General features: G+C 65.6%; 1 protein-coding gene across 5 annotated transcripts; it reads right to left on the bottom strand.

Moving 5' to 3' along the window:
* Positions 1–28: 28 nt before the first annotated feature.
* On the bottom strand, positions 29–15,814 carry MARK2 (microtubule affinity regulating kinase 2). 5 transcript variants are annotated; one of them, XR_011329258.1, is made up of 20 exons: positions 15,382–15,814; positions 10,999–11,172; positions 9,963–10,016; positions 9,793–9,841; positions 9,570–9,635; positions 9,403–9,473; positions 9,218–9,274; positions 8,351–8,587; positions 8,155–8,274; positions 7,454–7,553; positions 7,230–7,342; positions 6,016–6,142; positions 5,337–5,518; positions 4,919–5,016; positions 4,700–4,828; positions 3,721–3,984; positions 2,835–2,861; positions 2,456–2,500; positions 909–1,567; positions 31–857 (listed from the first exon to the last, which is right to left on the bottom strand). XR_011329258.1 is itself a non-coding variant. In XM_069809422.1 (19 exons), the coding sequence occupies exons 1-19, from the start codon at positions 15,436–15,438 to the stop codon at positions 1,213–1,215; spliced, it is 2,325 nt and encodes a 774-aa protein (XP_069665523.1). In that variant the 5' UTR covers positions 15,439–15,814; the 3' UTR covers positions 30–1,212. The 5 variants fall into 5 exon arrangements, 4 of the variants coding, with proteins under 4 accessions (XP_069665525.1, XP_069665526.1, XP_069665523.1 ...); XM_069809422.1 differs by having other exon boundaries at positions 30–1,567; XM_069809424.1 differs by lacking the exon at positions 4,700–4,828 and having other exon boundaries at positions 29–1,567.
* Between the last annotated feature and the right edge of the window lie 195 nt (positions 15,815–16,009).

Here is a 16,009-nt window from a genome sequence, read left to right as displayed (position 1 = left end):
GGGGTGGGACTGGGGGCGGGGCCAGCGGCGCTGCCCCTCCCCCCAGGCAGCAGCACCCCTGGGTGCCCCCGCCCCTCCCCCGCAAGGGGTGACAGTGCCCGGCGGGGGGAGGGGCTGGGGACACCCCCCCCCCACCCCCCCCGAGGTATGTAAAGGGCAGGTGCAGCCCCTCCCCCCCCCGGGGGGGACCCAGGCATGCGGGTGCCCCCGGGGGCGGGGCTACAGCAGGTCAAAGGGGGCGGCCCCTCCCCCCGGCAGCAGCAGAACCCCTCCCCCCCGGGGGGGGGGGCCTTCCTGAGTGAGGGGGGAGGGGGACATCCCCATGTCCCAAGGGTTGGGGGGGAGGGGGGGCGGGACACCTGTGATGCCCCCCAAGGTCACCGGGGGGGGTGGGGGGGTGTCCTGTGACATCATCAGGCTGTCCCCACATCCCCTAAGGCCACCGGGGGTCCCCGGGGGGGTCCCCGTAAGGCTCTGGGCCAGCCCCATGGGGACAGAAAGGCCCTGGACTGTCCCCACAGGCGTCATGTCCCCGTTCCCCCCCCCCCAAGGCTCGGGGACATTCCTGGTCCATCCAGGAGATCGCACCTGGGACCACCGGAACATCCCCACCTGGCCCAGGGCCACCCAGGATGTCCCCAAGGCCACCCAGAATGTGAGTGTGTGTGTCCCCAGCCAAAATGTCCCCCCAGGTCCCTGGGCCATCCACCACGTCCCCATGAGGCCCAGGACCACGCAGAACACCCCCAGTGGTCCCAGGGCCACCAAGGATGTCCCCTGTCCGTCCAGGACGTCCCCATGGGGTCCCGGACCACCCCAAAAGTCCGTGGTCCATCCAGGATGTCCCCAGAACGTCCCTAGGAGGTTCCTGGAGCACCTAGGACGTCCCCTGTCCATCCAAGATGTGCCCATGGGGCCCTGGACCACCCCGAAAGTCCCTGGTCCATCCAGGATGTCCCCAGGATGTCCCCAGGATGTCCTGGCCCACCCAGGACGTCCCTGCAGGTCCCCAGGTCCATCCATAACGTCCCCACGCAGCCCCTTCAAGAACACCCCCCCCTGCAATGTCCCAGGTCCATCCGATCCCGGACACGCATCCCCCCCGCCTCAATCCATCGCCTCCGCTCCCCCGAAGTGGGAGAAGGGGGTTGGTGGGTGGGGGGAGGTGACAGAGGTGACACCGTTGTCTCCCCCCTCCTCCGCCGTCCCCGCTCAGAGCTTGAGCTCATTGGCCACCTTGGAGGCGATGTTCTTGAAGGCCATGGAGGTCCCGGCGATGCGTTTGAAGCGGACGCCGTTGAGGGAAAGACGGGGAAGTTTGCAAACTTCCATTTCCCACTGGACGAAGGAATCGTGCCCGGGAGCTCCGTGGGCGCAGAGGAGGACGAACCGTTCCTGGGGTTCGCACCGACAACTGTTGGCGTCCAGAACTTTCCGGATTTCCCGTAACATTTCGCCCGGTTCCAGGGAACTCGTCGTTTTCATGCTCCAGGTAAAACGTAAAGAACGAGGTTTGGCTTCTCGAGCGCCAGCTTCGCGGGTTTCTTTTTCGGGACCTACCGCTGGTCTGGGGAGAGGGGACAAGGAGGGAAGGTGGGGGTGTCACCAAGGTGGGGGGGTGGGTGGTAGTGGCACCGGGAGCAGCAGGGTGGGTGTGGTGGTCCTGGGGAGGGCACCGGGCTCAGCGTGGTGGTCCTGGGGGTCATATGGACCCCAGGGATGTCACCAGAACCAGTGCAGTGGTCGTGGGGGTCTTGGGGATGTCACCAGGGCCAGCGTAGTGGTCCTGGGGGGCTTGGGGATAGCACTGGGGCCCGCGTGGGGGTCCTGGGGGACATAGGGACACCAGGGATGTCACCAAGACCAGTGTGGAGGTCCTGGGGGTCCCAAGGATGTCACCAGGGCTGCATGGAGGTCCTGGGGGTCCCAGAGATGCCACTAGGGCCAGGATGGTGGTCCTGGGTGGCACGGGGGCTCTGGAGATGACACAGAACTAGTATGGCAGGTCTGGGACGTCACCAGGAGTGACACGGAGGTCCTGGGTGTCACAGGGATACCAGGGATGCCACCAGGACGGACACAGCCAGCCCCTGTGTCCCACGGATGTCACCAGGACCCCACAGGTGGCAGGGGGAGCAGCGCAGTAATCACGGGTGTCAGGAGGACCCCAGGGTTGTCACCAGGACCGGCACAGTGGTCTGGGGTGTCATGGGGGCCCTGGCGATGTCACTGGGACCAGTACGGTGGTCCTGGGTGTCACGGGGGGACCCCAGGGACGTCACCAGGCCCAATATGGTGGGCCTGGGTGTCATGGGGTGGGGGGGGTCCTATGGGTGTCCCAGGGACCCTGTGGGTGTCCCGGGGACCTCAGGGGTGTCCTGGGGGACAAGACAGTGGTCCTGGGGACTCCAGGGGTGTTGTGGGGACGTCACGAAGACCCCGTCCCCACACTCACCTCAGCGTCTCCACTCGGTCCTTGCTCTCGGGCTCGTGCGGGTTCCTCGAGAAAGAAAAAGGGGCAGAGATCAGTTGGGGGGCAGGGGGGGGCAGCCCCTCCCTGTCCCAGTACGGGACCCAGGCATCCGGGCAGACAGACAGCACGGGGAGGGGGACAGACACACACACACAGTGGGGGTGGGAGGGGTGGGGGGCACAGACGGACAGACAGACAGCCGCAGCCGAGCGGGGAAGGGGCCATGCGGGGCCGTGCAGCGCCGAGGCGGGGGTTTGGGAGGGGAATTTGGGGGGGCCAGGACCTGCTCTCCCAGGGTGGGGGGTGTGGGTGGCATGCGGGGGGGAGGGGGGACGGACCCAGGCGTCCGGCGCTGCCCTACCTTCTGGCAAACCTGAAAGACAGATTTCTACAAAGACAAACAGAAGAGAAGGGCGACGTTGGGGGCGGGGGGACAGGGCCAGGACAGAGCCACCCCCCTCCCCCACACCCTGAGGGACCCCGGTGACCAGGTATCCATCCCTTCCCCCCCACCCCCCACCCCAAAATGGGGTGGGGGTCAGCAGGAGGATCCAGGCATCTGGGGCGAAGCAGCCCCCCCACCTCCCCGCCCCCGTCACCCCTTCCCACATGGGGCGGGGGGGACACACAGGGACAGGAGGGGACACGGAAGTGTTGGGGGGGGGGGGGGGGTCCCGCGGGGATGGCAGGAGACCTGGGGGACAGGAGGAGCCCTGGGGGGACACAGAGGGGACATACAGGAGCCTGGAGGGACAAGGGGACACACAGAGAACCCCCCCCCCAGGGGACAAGGCGGGGGGACATGGAAAGGATGTGTAAGAGCCCGAGAGGGACATGGGGGGACAGGGAAGAGTCCTGGGGGGGCAAAAGGGGACACTGAGGAGCCCTGAAGAGGACGAGAGGACACGGAGGGGAACACACAAGAGGATCCCTGGGAGGAACGAGGGGACACACAGCTTTGGGGAGGGGGGACGACAGAGGGGACACACAGAGAAGGGGACACAGAGGATGCCCAGGGGGATGAGGGGACACACAATGGGAGTGGGGAACACAACCACAACATAGAGGGGACACAGAGGATCCCTGGGGGGGGATGAGGGGCCACACAGAGGGGACACAGAGGAGCCCTGGGGGGGACACGGGGGCAGCCCAGGGGCCACACACACCGAGAAGCCCCCACACCGGGGGACACGTGATGACAGTCCCACGTGTCCCCCCACCCTGCCCCCCCCAGCCCCTTTCCTCACCTCCGGACGAATTTGGAGGTGAACTTGCTGAAGAGGCTGGCGGAGGGACCGCGACGACCCTGACTGGCACCGGAGGGGGAGGCGGGGGGCAGACCGGGGGGCAACGCGTAGGGCAGGGGGGTCTGGTCGCGCGTCTGTCGCAGCTGTCCGGCATGGAAGGTGCTGCGGCTGGAGACCCCCCGGGGGAAGCTGGGTCGTTCCCCGGGACCTTGGCTGACGTTGTGGGCTGAAGGAGAAGCTGCCGGTACCCGGCTGGGTGCCCCGCTGTGGGAACGGAGTGGGGGGGGTTAATGGGGGTGTAGGTGGCACCCCCCCACCCAGCCCGCCACACCCTGGGGACATGCAGGTGGTAACTCAGGGCACCCTGGGGACATGTCGGCACCCCACAGCACTGTGGGGACTCGCCAGCACCCCACAGGGACCCACTAGCACCCCACAGCACTGTGGGGACTCGCCAGCACCCCACAGGGACCCACCAGCACCCCAGAGAACCATGGGGATGCAGCTTTCCACAGCCCAGGGACCTGCTGGTAACCCACCGCACCTTGGAGACCTGCCAGCACCTCACAGGGACCCACCAGCACCCCAGGGACCCGCCAGCACCCCACAGGGACCCCAGCAGGACGCACCAGCACCCCGCTGCACCCCAGGGACCTGCCAGCACCCCCACAGCACCACAGGGACCTGTTGGTACCCCACAACACCCCAAATCCCTCCCCCGCCCTGCTGTGGGGGATACTCTGGGGAATTGGGCTGGGGACAGGGGACACCCCAAATCCCCCATTCCCTGGGGGCATGCTGGGGTGCCAGGCGGGGGACACCAGCACCCTGAGTCACCCCAAATCCCTGGGGACACGCTGGGGTGCCAGGCAGGGTCAAGGAGAGGCATGTGGGGACCCCCCCACCCCAAACCCTCCCAGGGGTTCCCCCCAGGACTCGGGCCCCGCGCCAGGATTTTGGGGGAGGTGGGCGGCCTTGCCTGGGCCGGGTGGCCTCGCAGTTGGCATCGGTAGGGGTGGCGGTGGGTTTCGGGTGCTGCCGGGACCGCGGGGGAGCCCCAGGGGCCGGGGGAGCAGCGGGTGAGGGCCGGCAGCCCGGCGTGGGCAGGCTAGGAAAGAAAAGCAGGGGGCGGGGGGGGGGGCATTAAGGAGGGGGGCGGGGGGAGGTATTTTTGGGGGGCACGGGGGGGGTCCCCTACCTGTCCTTGCCATTCTGCAGGGAGCTCTGGCCCAGGCTGGCCCGGTCCAGCAGTGGGGAGTTACGGCTCCGCGTGGTGCCGGTGGAGAGGACGCTGTTCTGTGGAGGGGGACACACACACAAAAGGTGGGGGGGGGGGGGTGTCTGAGGGGGGACCCAAGTATCCGGGAACCCCACGAGCTCCCCCAAATGGAGGACCCAGTTGTCTGGGAACCAGGGCACCCTGGCACCCCTGAGGGACCCAGGTGTTTGCCCCCTCCCCCCCTTCCCCAACTCCTACCCCCAAGGGTCCCAGGTGTCCAGGCCCCCCTTCTCCCACCCCCCAAAACCAGGGGACCCAGGCATCTGGGCCCCCCCTGCTCCCACCCCCAGGGGACCAAGGCATGGGTGCCCCCCCCCCCACCCTGCCCCATGCTGACCGTGGAAGGTGAAGGGGTGCCCTTGGCTCGCTCCAGGCCGGGCAGGGGGCTGGGGGGCACCTTGGCAGTGCTGCCCGCCCGCCGCCCCCCCTCTTCCTCCCCTCCTCCTCCTCGCTTGTTCTCGGCGTTGGCCGCCTGCGTCTTCTTGGAGTAGGAGGCCGAGGTGGGGATGGAAAGGCCGGCTGTGGGGGTGGGAGGTGGTGGATGTGTCAAGGGGGGGGGGTGTCCCATGGGGACCCACTCCCCAACCCCTGCCCCAGGACACCACCCCATCCCCTCCACCCTTGGGGCCCCAGATATGCGGGGGGGCCCCACTCCACCCCCCCACCCCATGGGGACCCAGGGGTCTGGGGACCCCCGCTCCCATCCCTGCACACCCAGGGGACCCAGGCATCCAGCCCCCCATCCCACAGGACTCCAGGCATCCAGGACCCCACGCTCCCAAGGGACCCAGGCATCCAGGACCCCCCCCCCAGGCCCCTCCTTTCTCCCATGGGACTGGGTCTCCCCCTTGACCCCCACCCAGTGGCCCAGGCAACCAGGCCCCCCTCCCTGCTCCCACCCCAGGCCCGCCCCCCATCTCCCATGGGACTGGGTCCCCCCCTTGCCCTCCACCCAGTGACCCAGGCAATTGGCTCACCCCCCCCATGGACCCAGATGTCGGTGTGGGGGGGCTCACCCTGGTCGCTGACGCGGCGCTTGGGGTTGGCGGAGACACTGCGCTGGACCTTGTGTGCTGGCGAGGGGCCTGAGCTGTTGGCCAGGTCGGGGGCCGCCCGCGGCTTCAGCGCCAGGCTCTCCTCCAGCTGGGGACACGAAGTGGGGGGACACACACAGGTGGGGACATGGAGGAGGTCACACACATGTTGGTATGGGGCACGGGGGGACACGCCAAGCAGGGATGGAGACAGGGACTGGACGCGCTGGTGTGGGGGGACGTGCAGGGACAGGGACGCGCTGGCACGGGGCACAGCTGGGGACGGGGACGTGCTGGCACAGGGCACAGCTGGGGACGGGGACGCGCCGGCACGGGGACATGCTGGCACGAGGCACAGCTGGGTGGGGGGAACGTGATGGCACGGGAATGAGCTGGCACGGGGTCAGGGTATAGCTGGGGGGGAGGACGCTGTCCCCTCTGTCCCTCCCTGTGCCACCCCCAGTGTCCCACCCCATCCCCTTCTTGTCTCCATGTCATCCCCTCCATGTTCCCTGTCATACGTGTGTCCCAGTGACCCTCCTCATGTCCCCCCCATTGTCCCCATGTGTCCTCCTCAAGTCCCCATGTCCCCTCATACCCTCCACGTTCCCTCAAACCCATATCCTGTGACCCTCACCTCCTCTCGGTGTCCCCCATGTCCCCATGTCCGTGTTCCTCATCGTACCCATGTCCCCCACACCCCTCATGTCCCCTCATTGTCCCCATGTCACCTCACATCCTCCACGCTCCATCACGTGTCCGTGTCTCCTCATGTCCCCAAGTCCCCTGTCATACCCATGTCCCCATGACCCTCTCCATGTCCCGTCATACCCATGACACCCATCCTCCATCACACCTGTCCCCCTTGTCTCAAGTCCCCATGTCCCCTCATACCCTCAATGTCCTGTCACTCATGTCCCCATGACCCCCCCAATGTCCCCTCCTTGTCCCCACATTCCTCCTTGTACCCCCTTGCTGCCATGTCCCGTCAATATCCTCCATACTCCATCACATGTCTATGTCTCCTCATGTTCTCTCATCCCCCCCATGTCCCCTGTCATACCTGTCCCCTCGTTGTCCCCCTCATCATACTCCCTGTCCCACCTGTGTCACCTCACCCCTCCCCGTTGTCCCCTTGTCGCCTACACCCCTGCGGTGTCCCCGATATCCCCCAGTGTCACCCAATGTCCCCTCACCTCGGAGCTCTTGTGGTCCAGCAGCAGGTAGGTCGCCATCACCTCGTTGTACTTTTGCCCTACCAGTGACTCCTGGATCTCCTCCCGCGTGTACCCCATGGACACCATCAGCTCTGGGAGGGGGGGACAGGCCTCAGTGGAGGAACCCAGGCATCTGGGGGGGCCCCTCGAGGACCCTCTTACCCCCTCAAAAGGGGACCCAGGTGTCTAGAGGGGGGTCCTACCTGTCCTCCGAGGGTCCTTGTAGTCTGGCACAGGCTCCATGTAGGGCTTCAGCTCATCGTCCTCGTGGCCCACGTTCATCCAGCGGTCCTTCATGATTTGCTGGGGGGGCGGGGGGGGGGACGATGACACCAAAGGGGGTCTTGAGCAGGGCAGAGGGGGTCTGGGGGTCCCAGGGGGCTTCCTGGGGTCACCTCTGGGGGGCAGGGACATTTTGGAGGGGAGAAGGAGGCTCCAGGGGTCCCTGATGCTGCGCTGGGCGGGGGTGACTGGGGGGCTGAGGGTGATGCTAGGGGTGACTGGGATCCTGGGTGGGCTCCTGGGGGCACCCAGGATCATGCCGAGGGTCTTGCAGTGCTCTTGGGGGTGTCCAGGATCACACTGAGGAGTCCTGGAGGTACCCAGGAAGATGTTAAGAGTGCTCGTGTGGTCCTGGGCGTTCCCAGGACCATGCTGGTAGTTCCAGGGGTGCCCAGGACCACACTGGAGGTGCTCAAGGGGTGCCTGAGGTGTTCAGGACCACATTGGGGGTCCCTGGGCGGTCCCATGGGTGTCCAGGACCATGCTGGGGGGTCTTGGGGGATCCCAGAACCATGCTGGGTGTCCTGGATTGCTCTCAAGGGTGTCCCGTACCACACTGGGGGGGTCCCAGGGGTGCCCAGGACCCCACTGGGGGTGCTCCTGGGGTTCCCTCACCCCTCACCTCCAAGGTGCCCCTCTTGGTAGGATTAAGGATGAGAAACTTCTTCAGCAGGTTCTCACAGTCGGTGGACATGTAGAAGGGGATCCGGTATTTGCCCCGCAGCACCCGCTCCCGCAACTCCTGAGGTGATAAACACCCATCGGCACACCGCAACCCCCTCAGGGACCCCCAGTGACCCCCCAAAACAGGGTGGTACCTTAAGATTTTGCCCATCGAAGGGCAAGGAACCGCTGACCAGGGTGTAGAGGATGACACCCAAGCTCCAGACGTCAACTTCAGGGCCATCGTATTTCTTCCCCTGGAAGAGTTCGGGGGCAGCGTAGGGGGGGGACCCACAAAACGTGTCCAGTTTGTTCCCGAAGGTGAATTCGTTGCTGAAGCCGAAATCGGCGATTTTGATGTTCATGTCGGCGTCCAGTAGTAGGTTTTCCGCCTGTCCCAGGGGAGGGAGAGTGCCCCAAGGGGCTTTAGGGGCATCTGGGTGCTCTGCTGGGGGGGTTTAGGGGTATGCGGGTGCAGCCAGGGGGGTTCTGCAAGTATCTGGTGCTGCCCAGGGGGTCCCAGGGGTGTCCAGGTGCTGCCCCTGGGGGTCCTGGCACTTCCCACAGGGTTCAGGAGTGTCTGGGTGCTGCCCAGGGGGTCCCAGGCATATCCAGGTGCTGCCCCTGAGGGTCCTGGCACCTCCCAGGGCATTCAGGGGTGTCTGGGTGCTGCTCTGGGGGTCCTGGGAGTGTCTGGGTGCTGCCCTGGGGGACACTGGCACCTCCCAGGAGGTCCCTGGGGCATCTAGGTGCTGCCCTGAGGATTTAGGACTATGTGGGTACAACCCTGGGGGGTCTCAGGGGTGTCCAGGTGCTGCCCTCAGGAGCCTGGGTGCTGCCCTGGAGGTCCTGGCACCTCCCAGGGGTTCAGGGGTGCCTGGGTGCTGTGCTGGGGGGTCCCAGGGATATCCAGGTGCTGCCCTGGGGTCAAAAGGAGGGGGGGGGACAGGGACCCAGGGAGCACCTTGGGCTGCTGGTGGGGGTCCCAGGGGTGTCAAGGGGTCCAAGGGGGAGGTCCTCACCTTCAAGTCCCTGTGGACAATGAACTTCTGGTGGCAGTACTGCACGGCCGACACTATCTGCAGGAGAGGGGGGTGTCAGGGGGGCCCCCCCACCCCGGGAGGGGCACAGGGGCATCCCCCAGCCCCCTGGGGACATAGGGGTGTCCCCAAACCCCCTTGGGGGTGTCACACTGGCAACCCCCGACCTGTCGAAACTTCGCCCGGGCCTCCTTCTCCTTCATGCGCCCGTGGGCCACCAGGTAGTCGAAAACCTCACCTGGAGGTGGGGGGGGACACGACAACAGAAGGCAGGGGTGAGAGGCAGCCCTGCCCGCTCCCTGCCTGCTGTCACCCCACCTTGCCTGCTGCTCACCCCCACTGGCATACTCCATGACGAGGTAAAGCGTCTTCTCCGTCTCGATCACCTCGAAAAGCTTCACTGCAAAGGGGGCAAAGCGGGGCTGGAGGGGGGCGGGCCAGGGTGGGGGCCACCCCCTGGGATCCCCCCAGGGGTGGGGGACCCCCCCCAAGGGTAGGGATGGGGGACACAGGAGTCCCAGCATGCAGCTGGGGGGTCTTTGGGGGGGGGGCCTCACCTATGTTGGGGTGATTCAGGACCTTCATTATTCGCACTTCCCGGAAGAGCTGTGAGGAATGGGGGTGTGGGTGGGTTTTGGGGAAGAGGGAATGAGATGCTGCAATCCCCCACGTGTCCCCCCGTAAACTGCTGCCCCCCGTCCCAGAGATCCCAACCCCCTGCCCTCACCTTCTGCAGGCTGGAGGAGTTGAGCTGCGTCTTGTCAATGATTTTCACGGCGACCTGGGAGGGATGAGAGGGGGTCAGGGAATGTCCCCCAAGACTGTCCCCACACTGTGGTGGCACTTGTGAGGTGAGGGGCAAGGGGACAGGGGTGTCCCTGCACCACAGTGGCACTCATGAGGTGAGGACCAGGAACCTGTCCCCGTGCTGCAGTGGCACTCCTGGGGCAAGGACCAGGAGCCTGTCACTACACTGTGGTGGCATTTGTGGTGGGAGGACCAGGAGCCCGTCCCGACACCATGGTGGCACTAACAAGATGAGGACCAAGAGCTTCGGATCATCCCCGTACTGTGGTGGCACTTGCTGGGCAAGGACAAGGAGCCTGTCCCCATGGTGGCACTCACAGGGCAAGGACCAGGACTGAGAACTGTCCCCGCACAGTGGTGGCACTCATAGGACAAGGACCATGAGCCCGTCCCCATGCCATGGTGGCACTCAGGGGGCAAGGACCAGGACCCAGAACCATCCCCACATCACGGTGGCACTCACAAGACAAGGACTGGGAGCCCACCCTGCGGTGGCACTCACGGGGTGAGGATCACGACCCAGAGCTGTCCCCATGCCGTGGTGGCAGTCACCGCTGAGGACCGGGAGCCCATCCCCATGCCACACTGGCACTCACAGGATGAGGACCGGGAACTTGTCCCCACACTGCGGTGGCACTCACGGGACAAGGACTGAGAGCCCAGAACCATCCCCGCACAGTGGTGGCACTCACAGGACAAAAACCATGAGCCTGTCCCTGCAGTGGCACTCACAAGAAGAGGACTGGGAGCCCAGAGCTGTCCTCACACCACGGTGGCACTCTGAGGATGGGGACCAAGAGCCCATCCCCACGGTGGCACCCACGGGGTGAGGACCAGGAGCCTAGAACTGTCCCCACACCATTGTGGCACCCACAGGGCGATGACCATGAGCCTATCCCCACACCACGGTGGCACCCACAGGATGAGGACTGTCCCCATGCCATGGTGGCACTCACCTCCTTGCCGGTCAGGACATGCCGGGCCAACTTGACCTTGGCGAAGTTGCCCTTGCCGATGGTTTTCAGCAGGCGGTAGTTGCCGATGTGGGGCTGCTCGTCGGCGGAGGTGGCCGAATTCCGGCCTCGCAGCATGTTGGCCTTCCCGCCACCCTTCCCCTCCACGGGACCTGGCTGCGGGGACACAAAGGGGACAATCAGTTTGATGTCCCCGTGTGTCATGTCATCGCATGTCCTGTCCGTCCGCCCCCCGCCCAGAAGAACTCCCGGGGGGGTCTGGAGGCTCTCCGCAAAGCCGGGAGCAAAGTCCGGGAACGCCGCTGCCGTATGGCACTGTGCCGCGCCCCGGGCAGGCCGGGAACCGCCCCCGATACCTGACGCAAGCACCGTGGTTTCGGGCTGGGCTTGGGTGGGGACGGGGCCAGCACGGTGACACCCCTTCCCCGGGAGGGGACAGGGACATGGCTACCCCCTCCCTGGTCCCCTCCCAGAAATGAGGTAGCCAAATGTCATGATTTTACCCCAAAACGGGGAAACCAGACACCTGGGTTCACCCCACAGCCAAAACGGGGGGGGGCCCCTGAGGTGTCCCATAAAACACCACTGCCACCAACCCCCCCCCATCCCACACCCCAAAAGTCCTCACAGGCCACCCCCCCACAAAGGTCACCCCAGCTTTAAGGACACTTTTGGGGTGTTCCCTTATGGGGAGCGGAACACCGGTGCTGGGTGCCGTCACCCCCCCCCCCGCCATGCTGTCACCGCTCCGGTGACACCGGAGATAACGGATGCGCGTGAGCGGGCGGGGGAGTCGAGCCAAACTACACCCACCCTCCCCTGCTGGGACTTGGGGCCACCGCAGCCCTCCCTGAAACCTTGCTGGGGTTTTGGCGGGGGTCATACTCTTGGGGTGCTCCCCCCGTGGGAAGGAAACCACCGCCGGAAGCGAGGCGGGGGCAGTTTTCGGCATTGCTCAGCCAACGATGGCGCAACCAGGCACGAGGCACCGAACCCCCAGATTTTAGGGGAACGCAGCATTTTGGGGACTGGGGGGGGTATGGAGGGGGGCACAGATCCTCCCCCTCCCCCAAAACCCGGTGCTTTGCTGGGAGGATGATGGGGAAAAGTGAAGAAAAATGGGGGTTTTCTGCCAAAAAACTGCCGTGGCAACGGGGCGGGGAGCGTGCTTCGCCATCTGGCCGTGCTGCCGGGGAATTAATTCAGGGTTGAGGCGTGTGGTGGCACCAACACCGGATTCTCCCCCCCTCAAAAAGCACGGGGGTCCGCAGCAGTGCCAGCAAGTGGCCAGCGTGCCCAGCATTTCTCCAGCACCTCTTATCGGTGAGGCTGGAGTGGCCAGCAAACATCCCCCGGCACTGGCAGCTCTCCTCCACACCCTCCCCCCCCCCCCCAACACAGGTCATGCCAGGAGAGCAGCAGCAGCTGCGCCGGGGCCGGTGAGGCTTTGCCGAAAGCAACGCCGGCTCCAGGCTTTGCCGGTGCAGTGCTGAAACACCAGGAGGTTGTCACCGTCCCCCTCGCCAGGACGTGGGCGGCTGCCTCGCCGCTCCCGGTTTTGGCAAAGCGGGAAAGGACTCAGCCCTTGGCATCCCCCTGCGGCTACGAAGAGCGGTGCCGGGCTTGGCACTTGTTAACCAAATTCTCGTTAATTAAACGGGCCCTGAGCTCATCTCCAAACCCCCTCCCTCACTGCCAAAGCCCCTTGTGCCTCAGTTTCCCCACCCAAACCCAGCCCCACGGCAGGGACTCACACTCGGCGACCCTAAACCGGCTCAGCTCGCGGTGGTGCCGGCGACACCGACGGCCGTGGCCGGCTCGGTGTGAGGTGGTGCCGGGCGGCCGGCGGAAGCTCGCCGAGAGTTGAACTCCGCAAGGAGTGCTGGGAACGCCAGACCGGCTCGACCGGTTGGGGCTGACGATGGCTTGGCCGGGCCGCGGGAGCTGGGGGGGGTTGCGGTGTTGCGCCGCAGTTTTGGGGAACACCTGAAGCACCGCGGGGGTGAAAACAGGGCAGAAAAGGGAAAAATCAACACTAATGGCACACATTGGGGCAGGAGGGGCCTGTCTCGCTTGCCGGCTACCATTAGAGCCAAACCGCTGGGAATCGCAACCAGAATGGCGGCAGGGATGATGTCACTGGGTCCAGGGGTGATGTCACTAGGTCCGGGGGTGATGTCACCAGATGGGTCTAAAGATCCCGGCGCGAACAGGCCGAGGTGCCAGCAGTGCCCACGCCGCCAACACCTCACCGCGCCGCCAGCACAAAACTGGTGGCAACTGGCTTCGGCATAACTGGTAACCAGTAACGGTGTAACCGGCAGCCACCGCCGTGCCGGGCCTACCTGCAGCAGGCGGGTGGTTCCCCCCCACCGAACTGCCGCCTCGGCAGCCGACAGGAGATGGTAAAACAGCTTTGGTGCGGCGGTGCTGAAATGTCAGCCAAATTTAGTTATTTTTGAAAATTTTTTTATATAAAAGCACGCCAGATCAGTCTCCATGTGATGGAGGAACTGGGGGGGGAGGCACCCCGATTTTGGCTGCTGTTTTTGGGGGGAGAGGCAGCAGCCCCCCACCTCTCCACCGCCCCCTCCCCAGATCTTCCCAGCCAGGAATAATTCTCCTCTGTCGTTACATAACGGCAGAAAAATACAGGAAAATGACCCAAAACAAGGAGGGGGTGCCTGACGCCACGGTGATGGCCAGAGAGCAGGTAGCATCGCCTTGTCCTCAGTGTTGGGGACACAGAGACAAAGCCACTTGTGCCCCCCACCCCACCCCAGGCCACATCCTGCTGGGTCCCTCCCCATCATTTGGGGGATCTCCCTCACTGCAGAAGGTGGGGAGCCCCCCAAAATATCAGCCAAAAACGGGGGTGCCATGCAGCTGGGGAAGCCAAGGTGCTCCCCAGACCCTCCCCAAACAGGCTGAGCTATAAGTGGGGTACCCACCAGCACCCGAAGCTGGGAGCACATGGGGCCCCCAAGAGCCCCCCAGACCTATAGCCCAAAATGGGGGACCCCCATTCCAGCTGCCCCCTAAAGGGATCTAGGCCTCATCCCCGCCAACCAACCAGGCTCAGGGGGTGAACCCCCACCCTCTCCATCTTGGGGGAAGGCTGGGCCCCCATCACAGGGGTGGGCACCCTCATCGTTTTGGGGGGTACACACCTCACAGCCCCCCCCCAGAACCCCACGGAGGGCACCTAGCCCATGGCAACGATGCCGCCCCCACACCCCCTGGGGGGGGGGGGCCGCAGCAGGGAAGGGGGTGGGCTCACGCCCCCACACCCAGTCCGCGCAGCCACCGAGACGGGGGGGGGACGGGACACACACACGACACAATGACAATGATGACACCCCAAACCTCACACCCCCTGACAGATACTGGACCCCAGAGGGGGCCAATGTGGGGGGCTGGCAACCCCCTGCCTTCCCCCCTTCCTTTGGGGTGCAAGCCCTGGGCCCCTCACCCCTACCTTTTGGGGAGGGGGGCAACAGACACCCTGCTGCCCCTCAGGGACCCCTAAAATGGGAGCCCAGACCTCTCGGTGGGGGGAGGGCAGTCCAGGAGCACCCTAGACCATTCCTCCCAAAAACAGGTCCCATGGAGGAGTCGGATCCAGCCCCCAAGGAGGGGCCCTGGCTCAGGTCCCCCCATCCCACACGGGGGTCTGGGTGATGGGAAGCCCCAGGGTACTTCATGGGGGGGGAATGACCCCCAGGATCCCCTTGCAGAGGGGCCAGGCTGGGGGGGCACAGAGCCCCCTTAGACTCCTCCTTTTTCCCCTCATGGAGAGACCCAGGACCCCCTTAGTCCCCCTCTTCCCCTCACAAAATGGCCCACAACCCACTCAGCCCCCCCAGTTGCCCTCACAAAACAACCCCAGGCCCCCTCAGCCCCCCTTTTCCCCTCATGGAGGGCCCTAGGACGCCTTCAGACTCTCCTTTCTTCTCACAAAATGGCCCAGGACCCCCTTTTCCCCTCGCAAAACGGCCCACGATCCACTCAGACCCCCTTTTCCCCCCTCACAAAACAGCTCGGGTCCCCCTCAGACGCCCTTTTTACCTCACAGAATTACCCAGGTCCCCCTCAGACCCCTCTTTCTCCCCTCACAAACCGACCTCAGATCCCCCCCTTTTCCCCTTCACAAAACGACCCACAACCCCCTCAGACCCCCCGTTTCCCTCACAAAAAGGACCCCCGACCCCCTCAGACCCCCTTTTCCCCACAAACCGACCTCATATCCCCCCCCCCTTTTCCCCTCACAAAACGGCCCACGATCCCCTCACGGAGGGGCCGGGCTCCCCTCAGACACCCCCCTCCCCTTCCCCTCACAGAGGCCCTCCTCGTCGTCGACCCTACCTGTTCCGCGTCTCTCTCGTTGACGGTAGGTAGAGGGCTACGACCGCTGCTCGACATGGCGGCCCCCCCCCCCCGCCGCCGGCGACTATCGCGATAGGGGGAAGCCGCGGCAGGCGGTGTGCGGGGAGGGGGAAGGGGAGGTGGGGGAGAGGGGAACCCCGGGCCACGCTCAGGGAGCGGGGGGAGGCCAGGCCACCGGCATGGGGGAGGCCGGGGAGGGGGACGGGAGAGGAGAAAGGGGGAGAGGGGAGCGGGCGGCGAGTCCGCCCGGCCGCCGCCGCCGCCGCCTCACACTCGCGCCTCCTCAGCACCCAGCGGCTCCCAACATGGCCGCCACCGCCGGCCCTCGGCCATTTCCGCCGCCGCGCCGGAAACACCCGACACGCCTCCCACTCTTCTTCGGCTCTTTCCGGATAGATTCGGCTCGGTGTTCCCTCTCTCGGCTTCGGGCGTTTCCGGAGGCGGTTCCGGAATCACCCGACGACTCTCACCGGCCCCACCCCGGCGCGGAAAGACCCGAAGCCTCCTTCGGCGATTTCCGCTGACAGCCGCGGGAAGAACCGAGCTCCGCCTCCACCGCCCCTTCCCCGAGTAGATCCGGAAACACCCGAACGCCTCTCGGCCTCCA

The sequence above is a fragment of the Haliaeetus albicilla genome, chromosome 22 (assembly GCF_947461875.1).
Source record: "Haliaeetus albicilla chromosome 22, bHalAlb1.1, whole genome shotgun sequence".
In the NCBI taxonomy this organism is placed as follows: domain Eukaryota; kingdom Metazoa; phylum Chordata; class Aves; order Accipitriformes; family Accipitridae; genus Haliaeetus; species Haliaeetus albicilla.
The sequence above is the reverse complement of the archived record's forward strand: the minus strand, read 5'-3'. Positions and strand labels throughout refer to the sequence as shown.

What these genes read in the sequence shown, in the direction of transcription:
- MARK2 (XM_069809422.1), bottom strand. Translation starts at nt 15,438, where the DNA reads ATGTCGAGCAGCGGTCGTAGCCCTCTACCTACCGTCAACGAGAGAGAC. An exon ending in ACTCCTCCAGCCTGCAGAAG is followed by an intron (nt 9,842 to 9,962) that starts GTGAGGGCAGGG and finishes CATTCCTCACAG; the next exon opens with CTCTTCCGGGAAGTGCGAAT. An exon ending in CCTGAATCACCCCAACATAG is followed by an intron (nt 9,636 to 9,792) that starts GTGAGGCCCCCC and finishes CCCCCTTTGCAG; the next exon opens with TGAAGCTTTTCGAGGTGATC.